At 41.1% G+C, this 23468-nt stretch overlaps 1 protein-coding gene across 2 annotated transcripts in view; it reads right to left on the bottom strand.

Annotated features, from left to right (window-relative positions):
• LOC115645808 (ubiquitin-conjugating enzyme E2 E2) overlaps positions 1-23468 on the bottom strand; it is a 329813-nt gene that overhangs the window by 293996 nt on the left and 12349 nt on the right. Inside the window, exon 3 of one of the 2 annotated variants that reach the window (XM_030550949.1) lies at positions 18608-18658. The exons of the other annotated variant lie outside the window; for it this stretch is intronic. Within the exon in view, the coding sequence (XP_030406809.1) occupies positions 18608-18658 (51 nt within the window). The remainder of the gene's footprint in view (positions 1-18607; positions 18659-23468) is intronic. 2 annotated transcript variants of the gene reach the window in all.

Raw genomic sequence — 23468 nt, 5'->3', positions numbered from 1 at the left:
AAGGTTGAAAGCAGATGTCAACCTATGATATCAGTACCACTGAAAACAGATGTCTACACTGCAATGTAAGCCCAGGGTTAGTGAGACACAAGTCAGCGGACCCTTGGTTAGAGAACTCAGGACTTGACTGTCTTCACTGATTGTCAACCCTAGGTTAAGAATTTTCTACTCTGCTGTCAAACCCAGGGCTTTGGCATCCACACTGCTGCAGACAGACCCAACTCAAACCAACCATATCCCAGACTTCCTAGCACCCTCCTGAAAATGTGGCCATTCTAGCCCTTTGACTGTGCTGCAGCACAGGAAAACTCAGCTGCCCATCCTGCACATTATGGCTATCTGTCCAAACTTCCCAATACATCCTGCCGAGCAGTAATTTTAGTCTGCGAGCTCCTCTCCCAGCAATATGGAAGCATCATACGAACAATTTCTCTTGCTTGTGCTTTCACTTCTGTTTCAAGAAATGAGTAGAGCTTCTGCGAGTCGCTGGTGGACTTTTCAGAAATGTTATCTGACCCACCAAAAGCACTTGACAGAGCTTATGATTGAGGAAAAGAGGAGGAGGAGGAGGATGACAATGACACACAGACATGGCAGACAAACTGGTTGATGCTGCTCATGACACTCTGCATGACTGGCACTTCTGGAGCACGGCTACAAGTACAGACTGGATGGAACAACTTCATTTTGCAAATCTAGGAAGGCCAGCAGTGGGTCCAAAACTTTAGCATGAAGAAAGCTGCATTTCTGAAGTTTTGTGAACAGCTTGCCCCTACCCTCCAGCATAAACACTTGCATGAGGACAGTCCTGCTCGACCAAAAGTGAATTCCTATAACCGTCTGGAAGCTGGCTTCCCCAGACTGTCACAGTTTGGTGCTGGAAATCTGATTGCCTCAGAAACCTTCAGCACCATTTTTACCACAGTCAGAAATGTGGATTATCCCAAAGTAGTGGATATAAAAGATATTCCTGAAATTGCTGGCTTTGAGAGAATAGGGCAGACGTGGGCAAACTATGGCCCGGGAGACCGTCCTGCCTGGCCCCTGCGCTCCCGGCTGGGGAGCCTAGTCCCTGGCCCCTTCCCTGCTGACCCCCCTCCGCTGCAGCCATGCCGTCGAGCTCTGGCCCACCGTTCCCGCAGGCAGCGTGGGGAGCGCAGCTGGCTCTGACTGGGTGTCATGGCTGTGAGCTCTGCTGCTGGTAAAGGGATGGGAAGGTTGGGTTAAGAAGCAGTGGGTTCTGGGGAGGGGTAGTCAGGGAGGAGAGGGCGGTTGGATGGGGCAGAGGTTCTGGGAGGGCCAGTCAGGGGGCCAGGAACAGGGTGGGTTGGGAGTGGGGGTCCCTGGGGGCCTGTCTGGGAGCAAGGATGTGGCTAGGAATTGGGAAGGCAGTCAGGGGATGAGGAGCAGAGGGCGGTTGGAAAGGGGGTGGGAGTCCCAGGGGGCTGTCAGGGGGCGGGGAGGATCCCAGGAGGGAGTGGTCAGGGGACGAGGAGCAGAAGGAGGTTGGATAGGGGTGGGAGTCCGGGGGGGCTGTCAGGGGGTGGAGGTGTGAATAGGGGTCAGGGCAGTCAGGGGAAAAGGAGTAGGGGGGGTTGCATGGGTTGAGAGTTCTGAGGGGGAAGTCAGGGGGCAAGAAGTGGAAGGGGTCAGATGGGGGCAGGGGCCAGGCTGTTTGGCCAGGCACAACCTTTCCTACCCGGTCCTCCATACAGTTGCGCAACCCTGATGTGGCCCTCGGGCCAAAGAGGTTGCCCATCCCTCGAACAGGGCTTCCCAACTGCACTTAGGCCATTGATGGGACTCACCTGCCCAGAGAGTCTACCCTCCTCAAGGAGCTCTTGAGAACATAATCAAAAAGGGTACTGCTTTATTGTTATGCTGGCCCTTGAGGACCACAGAGGTTAATTTATAAATGTCCACATGGACTGCACTGGGAAAATTCATACCACCCGGGTTTTTTTTTTGCCAATCGGAAACCTACATTCATGGACCGGCTAGGACTATTCTCAAGAAATGACACTGTCAAAAATGGAGTTACTGTTTCCACCATTATTCTGGATGACTATGCTTACTCTCTTTTGCCTTGGTTTATGAAATCTTACCCTGAAGATGAGACGCTGTGGCAAAAGGAGGATTAATTACACTCTAAGCAGGTGTAGAATGGTTGTTGGATGTGCTTTTGGCAGACTGAAAGCCCATGGGAGATGTCTACAGACCCACTTGGATTCTAGTGTTATCAATGCTGTGCCTAAAGATTGTGAAGAGCACGGCAAGCCACAGTAATGCGAAGCCAGAGGTGAGCCATTTCCCCATGTATGGAACCATGGCCATGATGAACTGCTGAACCAGTACACTCGGCCAGAAAGTGCACCTACCAGAGCTGGAGCTGGATGCAACCAGTCAACAGAAGGCAGTTTCTTGGAAGAACAATGTTTTTCAGCCTCCGCTGATGGAGAAACTTTTAGTTATGAAGAACAATGGAAAGAATGATCATTATTCCTTAAAACTTATTTTCAAGTGCCACAGACCTACTGCACCAGTTCTACTGAGGAGTTGCTTCTGTAAGTTTGTAGAAAAAGACAACACTTAAACTGAGGTTACCCCAAACAAAAAGGTTTGATACAGAGTTCCAAGTTTCTTTAGGGACCTATTAAAATTTAACTCAAAACAAATAATGAATTTATTTGCAAATTCTCAAGTTCATTCAGTACTCAAATAGTAACTTGCTGTTCCGAAAATATACTTTTTCCTTACATAAAAGTAATTGAATCCCCTGATTTAAGAGCAAAACTCATTTCAATCTGAACTATGGAGCCATGATCTGTGCCTCCATAATATTTACAGTATTAAGAGCCAAGAGTGTTCAGAAAGCATGTCATCACTCATCTGTAGCATTCACTACTGTCACAGTAAGGATCTCAAGTTAATAAAGGCCACATAAATAGTGCTTTGTGCACAGCAGACATTAAATTATGTATTTAATGATAGATTCCTCCCTCACCCCCAAAACAGAAACAATTGGCTCATTACCATTTTGTTAACGTTAATCAGAGGAAACTTCAGTTTCTGGCATATATTTAACTATCGTATAAGAGGTAATATTTAAGACACATCATGCCATACCACACAAACAAGAGCTGCCATATGTGAGGCACTGCCAAGCATGGTTTCTATTAAGATAGCTGATATACAGTAACTGACTCCTTGCCAACCAACATGGAAGTGTTTAAAGAGGCCCATTTAATCTAATTCTACCGCTTTGAAAGAAAAATAAATTAAAGCGCTGTAAGAACTGTTAGCATGAAAAATTAAAGACATATGTCAGGCTAAGTGAATATAAAGATTATTTCAAGGAGATATCTTAACTGTAATTAGCAACCTTTGGTATGTGTTAAGATGTGATTCAAAGCTGTGGCCAATTAGATACCCCCAATCTTGTAACAAAGCTGCAAACGTGTAAGTACAGCACAAATAAATATTACTGCATATCAGTTTTGTCATAAACAGATAGTTAAGGGTTAATGCCTCTTTTACCTGTAAAGGGTTAAGAAGCTCAGTAAACCTGGCTGACACCTGACCAGAGGATCAATAGAGGGACAAGATACTTTCAAATCTTGGTGGAGGGAAGTCTTTGTTTGTGCTTTTTTGTGTTGTTCGTTGTTCGCCCTTGGGACTAAGAGGGACCACACATACATCCAGGCTCTCCAAATCTTTCTAAAATCAGTCTCTCATGTTTCAAACTTGTAAGTAATCAGCCAGGCAAGGCGTGTTAGTCTTATGTTTGTTTTCTCAACTTGTAAATGTTTCTTTTGCTGGAAGGATTTTTACCTCTGTTTGCTGTAACTTTGAATCTAAGGCTAGAGGGGATGTCCTCTGGGCTATATGAATCTGAGTACCCTGTAAAGTATTTTCCATCCTGATTTTACAGAGATGATTTTTACCTTTTCTTTCTTTAATTAAAAGCTTTCTTTTTTAAGAACCTGATTGATTTTTCCTTGTTTTAAGATCCAAGGGGGTTGGGTCTGGACTCACCAGGGATTGGTGGGGGAAAAGGAAGGGGGATGGTTAATTCCTCCTTGTTTTAAGATCCAAGGGGTTTGGATCTGTGTTCACCAGGGAATTAGTGAAGTCTCTCAAGGCAACCCAGGGAGCGGAAAGTTCTAGGGGGACAGAAAGTGCCCCAGACACTGAAATTCTGGGTGGTGGCAGTGTTACCAGATCTAAGCTAGTAATTAAGCTTAGAAGGGTCCATGCAGGTCCCCCACATCTGTACCCTAAGGTTCAGAGTCAAGAAAGAAACCTTGACAAGTTTACACAAGGAAAACAGCAAAAAGATCTGATTCCTATTTAATTTGTGAGATACTGAAAAGTATACATCTTTATTAGTTCATGAAATTCTTGTTTCTGAACTGCCACTTTTCTTCCAAAGCACTATGGAAAATAGGCGATACATTCTCACTATTACTGTAAACACGTTTAACATATTTTAGGAATAATTCAAAAGTTATAGCATTGTCTTAGGGATGTTGTGGTTGAATATAGTGCCTAGTTATCTGATTTTTAAAATAAATTTTTAGGGATTTATAACTGCAATAAAAATTATCTTGGTACTGAAGCTTGGTATGCAAGGTCTGAGCAGGAGGAGGAAAATTTTTTTTTACATTTTCATAAAGTCAGGTTTCCTTCATTTTATGACTGACAGGTGCAACACACCCTTCGTTCACATATGCACATACAAAATTATTTCAGATGTTCTTGTAGGCTTTTCCTAGAAAGAAAAGGATTTTAAAATATGAAAGCAAGCACTCAGTTCAAACTCTGCTCTCAGACATACATGTGTGGTCCTACTGAACTTGAGGCAAAATTTGGCCCTTGCAGTGAGGTTCCATGCAGTGCTGTAAGAGGCACAGAACAGAAATCAAGACCTAAAAGGTGAGGAGTGGAGGCATCTTAAAGCCACCTTTCCTCCCTCCAAACAGGGGCTGGTCTAGGGGCTGTAGGGGCCCCCAGCATAATTTAGCACAATTTGATTTTATGTTTGTTCTGAGAAAATATTTGAACCAATATCCATAGATGAAAAGGTACTGACTGGCCCTAATAAGACAGACAGTTTTTCACTCTGTTTTTCCTAGCTTATTATAACAAGAGTGCAAGTCTAATAATGTCAAAAGGTGCCCTATCATAGCTACATAGAGTGAATTTGAACAAGTTTTGGACAAAAAAAGCAGCTATAGGAAGAGGGTTTTCATCTCTTATTTCTGCATAAACAAGGCACTGATGTTTTAGGTCCAGAAGAGTAACTATGGTTTATTTAAAAACTACTTATCCAATTACACTGTCAACCTTATAAGCAGAGCCAGAGGAAGTAGGTTTCATTTTTTTTCTCTTAACATTTACTAGACGACTAGTAGTATACACAAGTCTAAATATACTGCTAATACCAGCATGAACACTTATGAAGGAGCAGTGACTACTCTATAGTTTAGAGCAATGCTAACTACCCATTAAAGGCAGAGTTCAGTTCAAACAACCTTCCTCCATCAGAGTTCCACAACACAGAAACGTATCTTCCAGGAATTCTACATACCACATCACATCCCAGGCCAGACTCTCTTTTTAAAAAAAGCGTGGGGAAACTTCTAAAGCAAAATAAGTGGTATTAACAAGTTGTGCATCTGTGTGTCTTTTGTGTCAAGATAACTACACAATTATGCAGCCTAGGGACACCAAGTTTGCTTTGTTTGCCTTCCTGAGAAGTATCTATTGTTTATTTAGCATATTCATCTGAGGTTTTTCTTGAAGGGGCGTAATGAGGGAGTAACAAAAGATACAACAGCTTTATGATATACAATCCACACTAAGGCCTGGTCTACACTACAAGATTAGGTTGATATTAAGTCACCTTGTATGACCTATTTGCACATGTGCCTACACTCAAATTTATCTCCAGCCAACCTAAGCACCCCATTAGAGTTGCCAAAGTTGACCTACTAAGCTCAACAGCGTGAGTGTAAACACTGCATGATGTGTTGACCCTAACTGTCCTCCAGCAACTCTCTCACAATACACCACTTCCTCTGACAGACTGCTCTGTTCACAATTTTCAACTCCACTGCCAAGGGAATCACAGAAACTAGAAGACATCTCTATTTAAAACAGCGTATTTTTGAAATGTCTTTTCCTAATTGTCCAACTTGTTGAGCACACCTAACAGCTCACTTTTGTTGTGTGCAACTGCCCAACTGACCAGGCTGGCTCCACACACACACAAGCTGCCTTATTTCTTCCTCTGCAGGAGGACACTTTCCCACAACTCTGATTAGTTCAGCTGGCACCACTGCAGTGAAAAAGCTAGTGGCATAGAGGCTCAGAACACCAGTAGTAACAGTGTTCTGTGTCTTTGTGACCCTCAGGAGTGGGATACCAGCTATAATCTACGCCCTCTGGAAAAACAGTGCCAAATATTCCGTGCCCTTGCCCTATGCCTATTCCAATGGAATAGAGACTGAAAATCTATAGCTTCATGCAACAGAAAATCCTTCCCCCGTGTGGGCCATATTCGCTAGAGCTGGAGTGAGATGCTGGGTGGAGGCATTCCAAAGCTGAAACATCAATAAGGATTTCTTGTTAAAAGTGTTTCTAGGAAGAAGGGAAGGGAGTTTTGAAACCTGTCTTTCCTTTTCCATTGCGACTGTAAACCCAATGATACATCTTTTTATCAGCAGCTTCTGTTGTGGCAGCCCTGAGGAGTGTCCTTTCTCGAGCTGCAGATGCCTGACCCCGAGGAGCAGAAAGAAGAGAACATGTTCTCTGAGATCCCGCAAGCCAGCAATGCACTGAACCATGAACAAAGGGCTTGGGAGGGCCAATATGGCCAACAGTGGGGAGAAACACAGAGGACAGGAAAAAGGCCCAGAAGCACCAGTAGAACATTCAGCAGGAAATGCACAGGGCATTATGGGTCTTCATGGGCAACAAACTCAAATACTGCAGACCCTGGTTGACCTACAGGCCCTAAAATCCCAGACCTTCTCTCCTTTGCGCTCCTTGGAAAACTTCATGGTCACTGCTTGCTACACCACCCAATATACCACAGCTTCACATAAACCAATCGTGGTTCTCACAGGTGTATGTGTAACTACAATGAACTACATTTATGCACTAAAATGGACATATATGTTTATATCCTTTTATTTTAAATTTCCACCCTGTTAAAATGTAGTATAACACATTACCTGGGGGTTATTTTGCAGACTGCTTTTTTCCCACCTCAGTAAAGTTCTATTTTTGGATAATTGAATTATCTTTTAATGCACAAACATTGCAGAATGCATAGCAGTAGTCAAAACAAACAGTACGTGTAAACGCACACCAAGCAATACAGAATTCATAGCTTCATGAAAACACCTAGTCAATATTTATAAGCGTACAGTGTGCACGACAATTCATAGCAGCACCCAAAACTCCAGGCCCAGAGAACACTATTGTGACTGACTGCTAACGTGCTCTTCTGGATGTTCAAAGTCAGCAGATACCCACTCCACCCTTGCAGCAGCTTCCCCCCAACCCCACTCTCGGCCTCACAAGATATTATGCAAGACAAGAGGCAAATCCATGGAATATTTTTCTCACTAAGATCCAGTCTAGTGAGTAACCATCACAAGCATCCATTCAACCTATCAAAAGCATATTCAACAATCATTCTGCACCTGCTGAGCCTGTAACTGAATTTTCCTTGGTATTGTTAGGGTGTTCAGTGTATGGTTTCATGAGCCAGTGGAGTGCAAAGGATAGGATGGATCCCCCAGAATCACTAATGGTATTTCAATATCATCAATGGGTAATCCGCCAATCAGGAAACAATGTCCCTGCTTGCAGTTTTCTGCACAGTCCAGTGTTCTTCAAGATGCAAACATCATGCATCTTTCCTGACCAGTCCACACTGATACGGATGAAGCATCCCTGCAGTGAGCCATCAATGATAGCATAATCATGGAAAAGTAGCCCTATCTATTGGCATACTCTGTTGATGTACACCTAGCAAGGTCGTCTGAGGCCAAAACAGGGATCTGCATGCCATCTATTGCTCCACTGAAGTTTGGAAACCCCATTCCCCCAAATATATCCCTGTTTCCTACACATTCTACATGCAGGCAACAATTAGTGGCCCAAGACACTTGCATGACAGCGGCCCCCACTGTGGATTTCCCACTGATCAGTAGCAATCCAGCATCACAAGCTTGCAGAGTATAATTGGAACTGTTGTTTGCTTTGCCACTGTCAATGCCACTCTCTGTCTGGTGCCCATGTGCTGGAGGTCTGGAACAGGTTCAGCACACAGATCGAAGATGTATCCTTTAACATCTGAAAGTTCTTCAACCAGTGCTCATCATCCCAAACCTGAATTACAATGTGATCCCACTAGTCAATGCTCATTTCTCAAGCTCAGAAGCAGCATTTCACCATCTACAACTACAACTACCAACGAATCTGACCTGTTTTTTGCTATGTTCCTCAGCAAACTGTCCTTGAAGACATCCTCACATCCACAGTTTTGGTATCTCCTGTGGCTCCACAAATATCAGAAGAATCGTGTGTTCTGTATTTGTAACATCCAAGAAAACAGTGTAGAGCTCTGCAGGCTCCATGCTTCTGTGCAGGCTTGTGGGGTTGGGTTGTTTTTTTTTTGCTTGTGCGTTATTTGTTTGTTTTGTTAAATGCACAAAAGTTTTGAGTAGGGCCCTTCCAAATTCACAGTCCATTTTGATCAATTTCAATCAGGATTTTAAAAATAGTCAATTTCACAGTTTCAGATGTTTATATCTGAAATTTCATGGTGATGTAACCATGAGGGGTACCACCCCAAAAGGGAGTCACAAAGCTATCCTATGCGATCACAGAACTCTCATCCTCATTTCTGAGCTGCTGCTGGCAGAGGTGCTGCCTTCAGTGCCGTCATCAGTAGCAGTGCAGAAGTGAGGGTTGCAGGGCATGGAGGTGTTATCACTTTTGAGGGGGGTCGCCCTATGGGTGGGTTACCACCCAGGGCCCAATGGTCAGAGAGGCACCATGGTAAGTCTTCCACTCCCACACACACAGAGCCAGCCCAAGACTTCTTTAATCTCCAAGTGCTAGGCGTGAAGCCAGGGAGGGGCAAGGTGGTAGGGGGGCTCCTACCATTTGTCAGGGGCAAGGTGGGGGTGTGGCATCTGGGAGGGAGTTAGGGTGCGGAAGGGTGCTCAGGCTGGGGTGCAGGGTCTGGGAGGGAGTTAGGGTGTGGGAAGGCATTCAGGGTGAGAGTGCAGGAGGAAGCTCAGGGCTGGGGCAGGCAGGAGGTGCAGAGCACTTACCTATGGCAGCTCCTGTTTGTTGCAGGGGGTGTGCAGGTGGCTCTGCACAGCACTGCCCCCATGGATGCGATTCTGGGAGCCCTCCCCCATCCCACTCTGGGCTGGCAGTACCACCCCAAACACAGGGGCTTTAGGGGCTGCAGGGCCCTGGGCTATGGAGGCCCAGGGACCCTGGCCTGCAGCTCTAAAGCCCCTTTCAGAATGCGGCCCGTGTTTCAGGTGCAGCCAGCGGCCAGAGAGAAACAGCACTTTCCCCTTCAAAGCAGGCCAGAGAGAAGCAGTGCTAAAAGAGTGATATTTACAGGGGAAAAAACATACATAACAGCTATTTGTTTGAAGAAAAATTTTTAAACTGATTAATCTTCAGTTTGCATTACAGCTAAATACTTCACACCTTAAAAAGAAGACAGAAGATGCTATCCTAAATTTCTTTTTTGAAAAAGAAAATAGCTAAAGGAATTAAAAGATTACACATCAGAAAGTAATTTGACACTTTCCACACAAAGTATTTTAAGTAATAAATCTGAAACCACAAGTTATAAAACCAGGCAAACTAACAGGGATAAAATGTACCATAGCTACTGTTATAAATTAAGTGATTACTCTGGGACGGTATTGTGTGTGTTTTTGGGGAACACATCCTTTACTGCATTTTGAAACAAACATGCAGAGAAAAAAAACATTAAAAGATGCAGAAAGCACTAGTAATATGTACTAACGAGTAAAAATAAAAATTGTGAATTCTGTAATGCAAGACACTAAGAGCCATCTTACATCTACAGGGCTCTGTGCTTTAATATCACCATCCTCCACTATATGCTTCTGATTAATTGATGTTGATTGAACTACATTCTTAGAGGCCTGGCCAGAAGAAATTATCTGTACTCTTGTGAGGTACGCAATCTCCAGGAGGTTACACAGAAGTGATTGCACAGCAGGGTAAGCCCATTCAGGCAGGAAGTAAATCCCCTGTGCAAGATCAAATGGGATGAGAGGGGGAGTACATCTGTAGCAGAAGGCAATGGAGCTGCTCAGAGGAAGAGAAGTTTATTTAAAAGGGACTCCTAGTCTCTTGTGAACCACAATTCCCTATTCTGGGTCTGGTTTGCATCTCTCACGCACCAATACCATTGAAATTCCCACAACCCCGTGACTGGATCAATTCCCCTTTACCACAACCCAAACAAATAAATAAATAATAATAATCCAACTGATCAAAAGTCCTCATAGTTATTTATTTTAATTTAAAATAAAAGTGACCAACCTTTAATTTTAAGGTTTTTGTTGGGGGGAGATTGGGAGATGAGGAGAGAACAGGAGGATTTTCCTGCTGGACATGAGCAACACTGCACATCTCTCAAGTCACATGACTGCCAGCAAGAAAAGAGGAAGATTCCTTTCAATCAGGAAAGCCATCTCTACCGCTGTTGAGGGAGAGGCCAATCTTCAGCACAACTTACACCATCTCTTTCCAAGTTCTATAAGGGAATCAAACAAGAAATCATCATATTCTGGCAATACCACCTCTTTAAAGTTTCCTCTGACTGTTGGACAAAGAGGAACCTCACCCTACTGGGAAGGTAAGTCAGAAGAGAGGAGGAATCACACTTAGTATCCATTGCCAAACAACAAATTCAAGAGTTCAATGGACTGGGCAGTTTGTAACGGCCTATGGGGACAAAGTAGTCTTGAACAGGAGTATAACAAGCCAGGGGGTAAGAACATCCTGGGAGTAGGCTAGTAGTCTTACTGGACCAGCAAAAACAAGGCAAATCTAGGCTGAACAGAGCACAAAAGAATCAGAAAACAATGTGATAGCACTTCCTCAAAAGAATTTCAGATTTACCCGGCCATTTTCAGACAGGTATATCCACAAGATAAACACACTCAGAAAAGTAACAAAAAATGTGTACACATATACATAATGTCGCAATTCACACTAGTGTGGAGGGAAATGCTGTGTTATCACGGGGACTTCAATTTGAGTGACATGCTGGAGGTCTCTTCCTGCCAATACTAAAACATACTTGGAGTTTCTAAACATTATAGATGACGATTTCCCAACTCAAAAAACACTGCAACCAACATAAAGAATTCACTTATCTGTTAAGAAAAGGTCTAAGGAAGAGGAATTGATCACAGAACTAAAAATTAAAAGACAGCTTATGTACAAGTTATCGTGACTTGATCACATTTATAATGCACAAGCAGTATGCAAAACGTGCAGATCAGTAACAGAGCCAATTTCACAAAGTAGACAGCAAGTATAAACCAAATCAGATGGGAGGAAGAATTTAGTCAGAAAAAAATAGAATAATAGGAATCATTAAAGAACTCTTTACTAGATGCCCAAAAAGCCACAACTGAGAAAGCAAATAGTGCCGGTTAAAAAACTGACCTGGTTTGGAAGTGAAGGGAAGCCAGCTATAAAAAACAATAATATTTAACAAATGGAAGAAAGGGGGGAATTGATAATAAGGAATATAAAACAGAAATTTAGTTGTAAAAAATTGATAAGGGACACCAAGGCACACAAGTAGAAATCTATGGCTAGTAGAATTAAAGGACAACAAGAAGTTTAAAAAATATATTACAAACAAAAAGAATCCTGTATCAGAGGGGTAGCCGTGTTAGTCTGGATCTGTAAAAGCAACAAAGAGGCCTGTGGCACCTTATAGACTAACAGACGTATTGGAGCATGAGCTTTCGTGAGTGAATACCCACTTCATCGGATGCAAGAATCCTGACAATGATACTGGTCCGTTACTTGATGGAAATGGTAGACTTATCAACAATAATCCAGATGTGGCTGAAGTAGCCAAAAATCTATTTCTGTTCTTTCTCCAAATACAGATGCGATAGTCCCATCTTATGGTGATTCTACCAGTATCGCTAAAGGATGTTAAACTGAAGCTACTGAAGTTAGACCATTTTTAAAATCAGCAAGTCCAGACAACTTTCAACTAAGAGTTTTAAAGAGCTGGATGAGGAGCTTGCTGGACCATTAATGTTGATTTTCAGGTCTTGGAATACTGAGGGAGTTCCAGCAGATTGGAATAAAGCTAATATTGTGATATTTTCTAAAATGAGTAAACAGAATGACCAAGATAATTACAGACCTGAATGCCTGACATCAATCCTGGGCAAAATAATGGGACCTGATTAATAAAGAACTAAAAGAGGGTAATGTAATTAATACAAATCAACATAGGTTTATGGAAACTAGATCACTAAAAACTTTTGCAGATGACAAAAATTGGGGGAAAATGGTAAATAATGAAGAGGTCATTGATTCAGAGTGATCTAGATCACTTGGTAAACTGGTCGCAAGCCAACAATATGCGTTTCAATGGGGCTAAGTGTAAGTATCTAGGAACAAAGAATCTAGGCCATACTTACACGATTGGAGACTCTAATCCAGGAAGAAGTGATTCTGAAAAATATTTGGGGGCAATGGTGGATAATCAGCTGAACATGAGTTCCCAATATGACACTGTGAACAAAAGAGCTAACGAAATCCTGAGATGCGTAAACAGGGGAAACTTGAGTAGTAGTAGAAAAGTTAATTTCTCTCTATTCTTGGCACTGGTATGACTGCTGCTGGAATATAATGTCTAGTTCTGGTGCCCACAATTCAAGAAGGATGTTGATAAATTGGAGCGGGTTCAGAGAAGAGACATGAGAACAATAAAAAGATTACAAAACATGCTTTATAGTGACGACTCAAAGATCTCAGTCTATTTAGATTAAACAAAGTGAAGGTTAGGGGGTGACTTGATTACAGGCTATAAGTACCTACATGGGGAAAAAAATATTTAATAATGGGTTCTTCAATCTAGCAAAGAAATGTATAATAGTCCAACAGCTGGAAGCCAGACAAATTCAGACCAGAAATAAGGAATACATTTAACAGGTGAATAAGTAATCACTGGAACAATTTCCTAAGAATCCTAGTGGACTCTCCATCACTGACAATTTTTAAATCAAGACTGGATTTTTTCTAAACAATGTGCTCTTGGAATTATTTTGGGGAAGTTCTATGACATGTTATACAAGAGGTCAGACTAAATAATCATAATGATCCCCTCTGGCCTTGGAATCTATGGCGGTTTAAAGTCGATATACATTGTAATAAGTACACATTTAGGGTTTCAACTCAATTGTTTTGAGACAGAAAGCATTTATCCAATAGGCTGCATAGCAAGTTAGTTTAAAGCACAGCCCATAGAATACTGGAAAGCTTAAAAAAATATGACAAGAGAAAACAGAAAAAGGCCAGGAGATAAAATGTATAGGAAAATAAAGGGATAGTGACATGCACCAGCACAGTTGTCATAAGGGTCACTTCAGAGTGGGGAAGTTATGGGACACTGAACTAATTTAAATGGAAAAATTGTTGAGCACTGGGTTCCCAAACCATGGTCCACGGAGAGCCAGCTAGTTACTTTGTGCTGGACCTCTCCTCCTTATTTCCAGCTATTAAATTCATATTGGGGAAAAAAGCTAAAAATACAATAAATGTTTTCCTAATATTACTTTTCCATGTAAGCAACTGCTGTAGTTGCCACAGAGATGTTATTCTATTGCCAAGGGGAGGGGTAGGTGATCCACATGATCAGGAATACGTAAGAGGTGTTCCATGAGACGCTGTCCTACTAAGTATAAGTAAGGGGTTCTCAAACTGGGGTTCGGGACCCCTCAGGGGGTTGCGAGGTTATTACATGGGCGGGGGGGTCACAAGCTGTCAAGCTCCACTCCAAAACCCAATTCACCTCCAGCATTTATAATGGTGTTAAATATATATAAAAAGTGTTTTTAATTTATGGGTGGGATCACACTCAGAGGCTTGCTATGCGAAAGTGGTCACCAGTAAAAAAGTTTGAGAGCCACTGGTCTAAAAGGTGGAGATTGTGTTTGTTTTCTATACAACAGATATATAAAATCTTAAATTTAATGTGCGATAAGTTTGAGCACTGCCCTAGCTTGTTACAATATCTATTGCAGGCAGTATTACCAGGAATTAATATTTATCTTTAGGGAAAAAATAGCCAAATTGTAGAGATTTCACACACACACCCCCACACACACACACTTTTTTTTTTAAAGTATTCAAACTTTGTAATGAAATCTTAAATGTGTTTAGACCTCTAAAATACAGAGATCCATATTCTTTCTGTTCTACTTACACAACTCACCTTGACAGTAATGTGAAGTCTGCTCAATGATCAATGGGAGAACAAGGGCCCAAAAGAAACTTTCAATTGTTGGTACTAACAAGGCAATACTCCAGATTCTTCATGAGGTACTGTTCTTCGTAAATGGTAATGATGGCACACTTTCCCCTCCCTCCAACTTGGCTTCTGTTACTACCCATGACATTTGGTATATTACACACACACGTAGGACATGATCCAAAGTTTATTAAGGTGAGTGGGATTCTTTCCATAGGACTGAATCGAAGCCCACTGAATATAGAATACACTAACACCTACTAAAGCATGGAACTTAGGTTTCGCATACTCCTAAATCCACCTTTACAGGATCTCTGAAATCCATTGCTTATTTGTCGGATATGTACATGCAGGAGCTTAACTATACTCATGTTCTCACCAGCACAATTCTCTCTGACATAAAAAGGACTCTTGCCCTGGGTAAGGACTGCTGGACAGAACATCACACATTCCCATGCAAAAAATCTAATACTATTTTAAATTTGTAAGCGCTCACAAGCAGTAAACTATATCACACAAAATAACTCATTTTAAACTTCTTGTTGCTAAAATACCCAAAGGCCATAGCAGTCCATATACTGTGAAATTTCAGTTTTGAAAGCAATTTTCTATACTTCTATGACTCACAAAGCTATCTGAAATCACTAACTCCTGTTTGTCTCAGATTTTCATATGCACAGAACTATTGACTAAATTTCTCAGTTTTGGAAAGAAATGTTTCAAGTTGCCACAGTGATTGTCTGCTAATTATCCAGGACCACATATATGTCAGTAACATATGTTTCTCTAGAACAAGCAGATTTTCACAAATGCGCTATGTAAATTTAAATAAGTTTAAGCTTGCAAATGATCAAGTGGTCTTAGCAATTTAGTTCGTGGTGCTCCTCCCCCTGGATTAAATACTGAGACTCTACCCTACCATAGCATAAAGGGGCACTACTATACTGGATGGTTTTTGGATGTGACACAAAAATCAAGGTCCTGACCATATGTGGTGAACTAAAGATCCCACGGCATTTCATATATGAATAAGGCTGTCCTAATTCCCACAATACTAGCCAAATTCCAATTCAGGTAATTTTAGCCTAATATATCACTATATTTTAAGCTGTATAAAGTATTCTACACTTCGAGATCCTAAGCTATTTGATATGGCTCTCACATCTTGTTAAATAGTTGACAAGTTTCACTTCACACCCAGCTGCATGTGAATTGGGGTGGGGTAGAAAAAATAAAAAACAGATTTGTACACATCTATGGCCCAATCTTGCCGTGTGTGTGTAAAACTCCCATTGAAAAAATCAACAGGAGTGTACCTGCATGTGGACTGGGACTGGAGCGGTAATTAGTACAACAGTTTATTTATAAAAACCCTCTGAGACCCATTTGGAGGAAAACTGATATCTATATCCTATTCAATATTTATCTTTAGCACATGTCTGTAAGAATGAGCTGAGTTCTGCAAGAAATCAAGTACTTCAGGATAAGAAATACTCTATTACAATCTTTCTTCATCATATGAGGAATCATCCCTGGCTGGTATATTGATTTTGTAATGTTTAAATATAGTAGAAAATAAGTAAAGTTTAGGAAAAAAAACACTAGACTATGTCACCACAGTATAAAACTAAATGAAGTGATTTCTTATTTACTATAAAAATACATTTGCCAATAGTAAAGTTACTAAACGATTATCTATCAAGATCACAACATGAAATAATGCTACCTCAAAAACTACAATGAAGGACCAGACATTAAGTTAAACGTAATTCTTTCATTTTGCAAGACAGATTGCCTTCATCATGTATTGGATTTCAATGGTACTTTGTCATTAGTCCAACAAATTCAGAGAACAGTAAATCTCCAGTTCACACATTTTCTGTATGAGTTACTAAAAGAGGTTTCCACTAAGCCCATTAGTGATGACTTTACGCTTGCGTTAAAAAAAATATTATATATAGCAGTACCTACTGTGCTAAAATGATGCTTTGTTATAAGAGAAAGGATTCAAAAAACTGAAACAAATGTGTCTGTTCTAAAAATTGCAAGCCTTTTAGATTCAGTTCAAAGTGCTCTTCCTTCATTTATGCATTTTTGTATAAACTGGAATTTTATATTTACCTCAGCAAATCAGTCCACTAATAAGCATCAGTCATCAACACCTAAGTAAAGGCCTGCCATTTGAAACAGCTTTGATGTGACTGAAGACTCACAGTCATAAGCATGACAGAACAGCTTAGCTATTAAAATGTTTTATCTAGCAAAGCAATGTTCATCCTAATTGACTGAAATACTCTTTGAACGCTATTATTGCAAGGCCACTTCCCTGCACAGTGCTTTTATATGTAACTACCTGAATTACATCCTGAGATCCAGCACAACTATATCAAATCTTATAATATTTTCTTACACACATACTTTTGTCAAGCGACCAAAACAATAAAGCTGACTTACTTTTACTACCAGTTCCTTAGTTAATTTGATACTGAAATGTACTGGGATTCACCATAGGACCTAATCACATCAGCCACACTATCAGAGGCTCATTCACCTGCACATCTACCAATGTGATATATGCCATCATGGTGCCAGCATGACCCTCTGCCATGTACATTGGCCAAACCAGAAAGTCTCTACACAGAATATAAATGGACCACAAATCAGAGGTCAAGAATTACAATGTTCAAAAACCAGTCAGAGACACTTCAACCTCCTTGGTCACTCCATTACAAACCTAAAAGTCGCTATTATTCAACAAAAACCACTTCAAAACCAGACTCCAACGAGAAACTGCAAAACTGGAATTAATTTTCAAAATGGACACCATTAAATTAGGCTTGAATAAAGACTGGGAGTGGATGAGTCATTACACAAACTAAAATATTTCCCCATGCTAGTTTTCCCCCTACTGTTACTCACACCTTCTTGTCAACTGTTTGAAATGGGCCATCCTGATTATCACTACAAAAGTTGTTTTTCCTCCTGCTGATAATAGCCCACCTTATTCAATTAGTCTAATTAGAGTTGGTATGGCAACACCCATATTTTCATGGTATGTGTATAAATAAAATATATATAAAAAAATTAATCTTCCTACTGTATCTTCCACTGCATGCATCTGATGAAGTGGGCTTTAGCCCACGAAAGCTTAAGCTCAAATAAATTTGTTAGTCTAAGGTGCCACAAGTACTCATTATTTTTATTATAAAAACTGCATGCCACCAGCTACTTCTATAGTGCTGTAAAAAGAAAGTTCGAGAGAATGGAACCTGACCACACGCAACGCTGGAAATCAGTTGGCAAAACTGGATGAGAACTATCCATCTGCATTTAGTCTGACTTCCCACTGCAAGACGTACTATTCCAGGAGCTCCTTTAAGTACTGCTGCACAACTCTGGCATAATTCCAATACGACCGTTATGTCAAGCTGCCAGATAAGAATTCTGGGGCAGCCATCTGAAAACTACTTTACAAAATCTGAGCTACAAGACAACAGAGTTTTTTTTCCTAAATCATTACTAATTTTAAAGCAAGTTTTAACTCACTATAAACAAACATAACTGACAAAAAGGCAAAGGATAGTCATAAAAAAAGTCTGCCTAGCCAACTTTTCTCTGAAATAAAATTTAAAAAAGCAAAGAGACCAACATCTGCAATATTTGTACTTAATATTTTTCTCAAAGTTATCAATTTGTAAGGAAAAAAGAGTCAAACACACTAATAACTGTCATCAAAAAGATATTTTCCAGGATTGTAAACAAAATGCTACTGATCTGACTTTATCTATATCTAACAACTTTGCCTACATTTCATTAGTGCTGTATTTTTAGCAAGCCTCTCCTTATCACCACTATCATTAAGTGATAATAATTTTTGCATCTACAAACAATAGTATCTACAGCCCTTTATGTCAAAAATCACCAAATTAAGTATTTACCTTGAAGGAAAAACTGAAATTTTCCTCTGGTCCTCTATGTAATTTCCATATGCATTTCAAATTAATAAAATCCATGTAAACTTACCTACAGTTTGGAGGAGGGTCTAATGTAATTTCTGCAAGTTCTTTCTGAATTCTTAAGAGAAAAGAACAGAAGTACAAAGAATACTTTTTCTTAAATGGATTTCCTCCAATTTTATGAAAAATATCTATCGTAGTTAAAAGTTGATCCAAAGTTTCATAAAACTGCCTTAACAAAAATATTTGACAGAAGTCAGGCTGCAATGTCTCTTTTTTTTGTTAAATTTTTAATTTTCAGTTCACCCAGATCTGCTGGGAGTAAATTTGGCCCTTTATATGTTTAAACCTAAACCAAATGTACATAACACCTCCCCTTTTCTTTTTCTTGTTTTTGGTGTGGCACACAATCTAGTCAGACCTGGCTCATAGATCTTATTTAAAAATTGTTACCAGTGTTTTGTCAGAAAGGATGCCGAATGAACCAGCCTCATAAAAGGGCCAGATTATGTCTGTGGACAGGCCTATTATGGTAAGGCAATGCATACACTGAAAAAAGTGACCAATATTTTGAAGAATTAGGGGTCTAAAGATACAGACTTCATAGGATGATGTGCTGAGTACCCAGCAACTCTGAAAACAGACTCTCATAACCCAAGCACTGAGAATTCCACCGTTTGGAACATCGTAGTAAGGGCTGCACCCCTATGCCATGTCCCAGAACAGTAGCACAATTATGATCTATGGCATTATATTTCTTTATCTTCCCCACTTGTGCTGTGCTAAACCATCCCTCTTCCCCCAAATGAATTTAGAAGTGTAAAGCAGGAGTCCACCCATCAGTATAGATTTGACAGGATAGCATGCCATCCACAGAGGCTCTCCAGAACACATACCCTGTAAACCTAGTCACATCCATCCAAAACCTGACTACAAAGGGGTTTAACTACAGCCTGGAGAGTTTTCCGCAGCATCCAGGGGGAAAAAGGAATAATTCAACATTGCTGAATGCTCTCCCCCGTTCTAGAGATCTGGGCTAAAGAAGCAGGTATTCAATGCTTTTATCTCGATGAAGAAAATTGGAGCGGCCAAATTACCTTTCCTCAGGATACATGCTAAATCTTAACAACAGAGCTCAAGTCTGGCCTAAGGCACTTGTGTATCTTGTTATAAGCCACCACCACATATTCTATACACAAGCATGAGTAAAGAGACTGGATTTCCCCAAGGTAAACATTCAGATATATTAGAGCACTTAAGATAAAAATAAGCAATTTATTCTAATTCTAAATCCTGGATGTGGAAGATAATCTCAAATGTACAGATTCTTAAGTATTAGGCATTGGTACATTTATCACCACATCTCCTAGGAGCTTTAATAGCATAAATCTCTTTTTAAACAACACGTTTCAATTCCATCAACAGTCAGTGTCTATATCCCTTTTGAAAATGAGATTGAGATTTCTTAAACAGTTAGCAATGCTCAGCACAGCAATGACTAAATATCTTTTAAAAAGTGGGCCCAAAACCACTATCAATACTCCTCTTGTTCCATTAAGAATGCATTTTGTGATTCATTGTTTGTTTGTAGCCAAGGGACGTCCAGACTACCAGCCAGATCGGCGAGTACTGATCAATCTATCGGGGATTGATATATCGCATCTCGTCTAGACACGATATATCGATCCCCGAACACACTCCCATCGACTCCAGAACTCCCCCAGGGCAAGCAGTGGAAGTGGAGTCGACGGGGGAGCCGCGGCCATTGATCCCATGCTGTGAGGATGGGAGGTAAGTCGAAATAAGATACGGTGACTTCAGCTATGCTATTCCCGTAGCTGAAGTTGTGTATCTTACATCAACCCCGCCCCCTAGTGTAGACCAGGCCTAAGAAGGTAAAGGAACCAGCCAAACATAAAATGCTACCTCCTATATTAGTACTATTCTCAAATAACTTCGGGAGGATGTGCGCGCACATGTGTGTATATGCAGTTGGGGGGAAATCTGCAAGATACTTCTGCGCAAGGAGAGAAATAAAATGGGTCTGATGATTCCAATTGCTAGAGAATGTAAATACTTCACTATATTGTATATTTCAATAGATGGTATCTACCTCAATTAAAACCATTAAAATTTCTTAACTGATATTTGGAAAAAAGTAATTGGAGAAATGCTAAAAATATCCACTTTAAAAAACAAGAAAATGAGAAGTTTAAGTGGGTCACATACCAAACATTACCATTAAAAAATATATACATATATATTTGTAGACATCTCTCCCCTTCTTCTCCCCACCTTTAAGTATTAAAAGTGTACTTGTTTTACTTTATCCCCTAAAAAATTTTCCCCATACTTAAAATATCCTTTTTCCAGTTCAAAATTATATAAAATCCTATTTTGCTTACAAAATTTGCACATTCCCTCATTTAGATCACATGAACACTTACATAGAAATACGTAGTAAACATAGAAATCTCCTTCAATTTTGTGGCATATGTATTTTTCTCTCTGGCAAGTTTCACAGAATGGCACTGAAAATGCACCACATCTAGGACTACACGGGGTGGGCAAACTTTTTGGCTCAAGGGCCACATCTAGGAATAGAAATTGTATGGTGGGCCATGAACTCTCACAAAATTGGGGTTCGGGTGTGGGTGTGGGTGAGGGCTCTGGTTGGGGCCAGAAATGAGGAGCTCTGGGTGCAGGAATGGGATCCAGGCTGGGGATGAGGAGTTTGGGTGCAGGATGGTGCTCTGGGCTGGTACTGAGGGGTTCAACAGGCAGAAGGGGGGGTCAGGGCTGGGGTCTGGGGTGCAAGAAGGAGTGTAGGCTTCGGTTGGCGATGCAGGCTCTGTGGTGGGGCTGAGGAGGAAAGGTTTGGGATGCAGGAGGGTGCTCCGGGCTAGGACCAAGGGCTTTGAAGGGTCAGAGGGAGATCAGGGCTGGGACAGGGGGTTGAGGCACGGGGGGAGGCTCGGGGTGCAGGCTCTGGGTGGCGCTTACCTCAAGCAGCAGCATGTCCCTTCTCCAGCTAGTATGTGGAGGTGCGGCCAAGCAGCTCTGCACACTGTCCACAGGCACCACTCATGCAACTCCACTGGCCATGGTTTCAGCCAATGGTAAACTGCGGGGCAGTGCTTTGGGTGGGGGCAGCATGAAGAGCATAGCACCCTGGCTGCCCCTACACTAGGAGATGGAGGGGGGCTATGCTGCTGTTTTCGGAAGCTGTGTGGAACAGCTCCCCACCCTGCTCCTCCGCTGTAGCGCCAAAGTGGGGCAAGCCCCAGACCCTGTTCCCCAGCAAGAGCTCGAGGGCCAGATTAAAACAGCTGGTGAGCTTTATAGTTTGCCCACCCTGGACTACATCCTCATTTTGAACACCTATATACAGCAGCTGATACTTCATCATATCATGAGCCGTATGAACATTAAGAAGAGAATGAGAACTGACATTGCCCCATGTCCTAAACTACAAATATTCCATTTTCTGTATCCTTCTACATCTAACTTCCTCCTCTTCTTTCCAGAATGAAGACAGCAAGATGCGGATGTGTCTCCTGCCCTCACCTCATATCAGGCCCTAGTACAATGATTAGAGTCTTCCGGTTGATGTAGATAGATCTGATTTTTTAAAAGATGCTGTTAGGACAAACATGAGAATATTTGTGCGTAATTGTCTTAACGGCTATTTGTTTTGCCTTTCCTGGCCCCTAGAAGATGAGCAGAAGCAAGAATTTCATTGGGGATGAGATGGAGGGAAGAAATCACAGTACCTTGCACCTCTAGCCACAAAAATGAAACTGCACGCTACCTTGTATTTAAGTTCTGAATGTGTGTTACAGTAGCAAGTGTTTGAAATATAAATACCAACTGTATTTGAATTTTATTGTTGAAATTGCATGTAAATGACCAGATCATGTCCCCAAAATCCGTATATTAATGGTCTCCTACATGTAGATCAACCTTACTACACACAGACTGTGGTAGTGCTGCCAATACTCTGTTGATGGTCTCCCTGGTGAGCTCATTTCAGAAACAGACAATGGAGGGGAGGCACATAATTTCTTATTCATGATAAATCCCACGGAGTTAGTAATGGATATACAGACTCTAGCAGTATAACCTATTCTGCAAGGACCCTTCAATGGTGGGAAACCCTAGTAACATGGCTTCAGTAGAGCTACAACACCTGAGAGTGGAGTGGATAATCCAGAGACAGCAGAGGCACAGGAATCAATACACAGATTGCTGTAGCCTCTGACGGATCCCTCAGAAACCACAGGGTTTCCTTCCTCCCCCTTGGCAACTATGCCCATGGATTTTGTTGCCAACAGATTTTCTGCCCAAATGTATTTATATTTAGCAATGCCAGGCTGTATTATATAATAAAAAATGAAAATACATATCAGTTTTATTTTTATTAGTACTATTATGTTATTATTTGACTGGTGAGAGAGAAGCATCCTCTAGTAGTCAGAATCCAGGACTGGGTACCAGGAACACACAATTTGCAGCGTCACTCATATGCTTCTTTTATGGTCTTAGAAAAGTCACAACCTCTCCCTTCGTGTTCCCCCATTTTATAGATGGGGTAAATACTTATTTACCCTGAAAGGATTAGCTAATCTAGGACAAACTTTTTCAAAATTAAAAGTGCTGTCAAATAATATTAATAAATATGAGGCTGTGGGGAACTATTGCTGTAAGACTAGCAGGATTGCTTGCTGTCACTTGTAAAGTAAGGACTCTAGCATTTTTATGAGGAAAAGATGGAGGACTGAGTACGCTAGAGAGGCTCAGCTCCTGCTATTTATTGGCATGTAGTTATTTTTCCTAGAAACTCATTTTCTTGCTTCCATTTTTCTAGGTTATGTGCCTCCCTTCACATAAACATTAGGCAACCCAATAACCCAGATTGGAGAAAATTT

This window comes from Gopherus evgoodei, chromosome 2 (genome assembly GCF_007399415.2).
Source record: "Gopherus evgoodei ecotype Sinaloan lineage chromosome 2, rGopEvg1_v1.p, whole genome shotgun sequence".
Classification (NCBI taxonomy): domain Eukaryota; kingdom Metazoa; phylum Chordata; order Testudines; family Testudinidae; genus Gopherus; species Gopherus evgoodei.
This window is presented reverse-complemented; position numbering and strand designations above follow the sequence as displayed.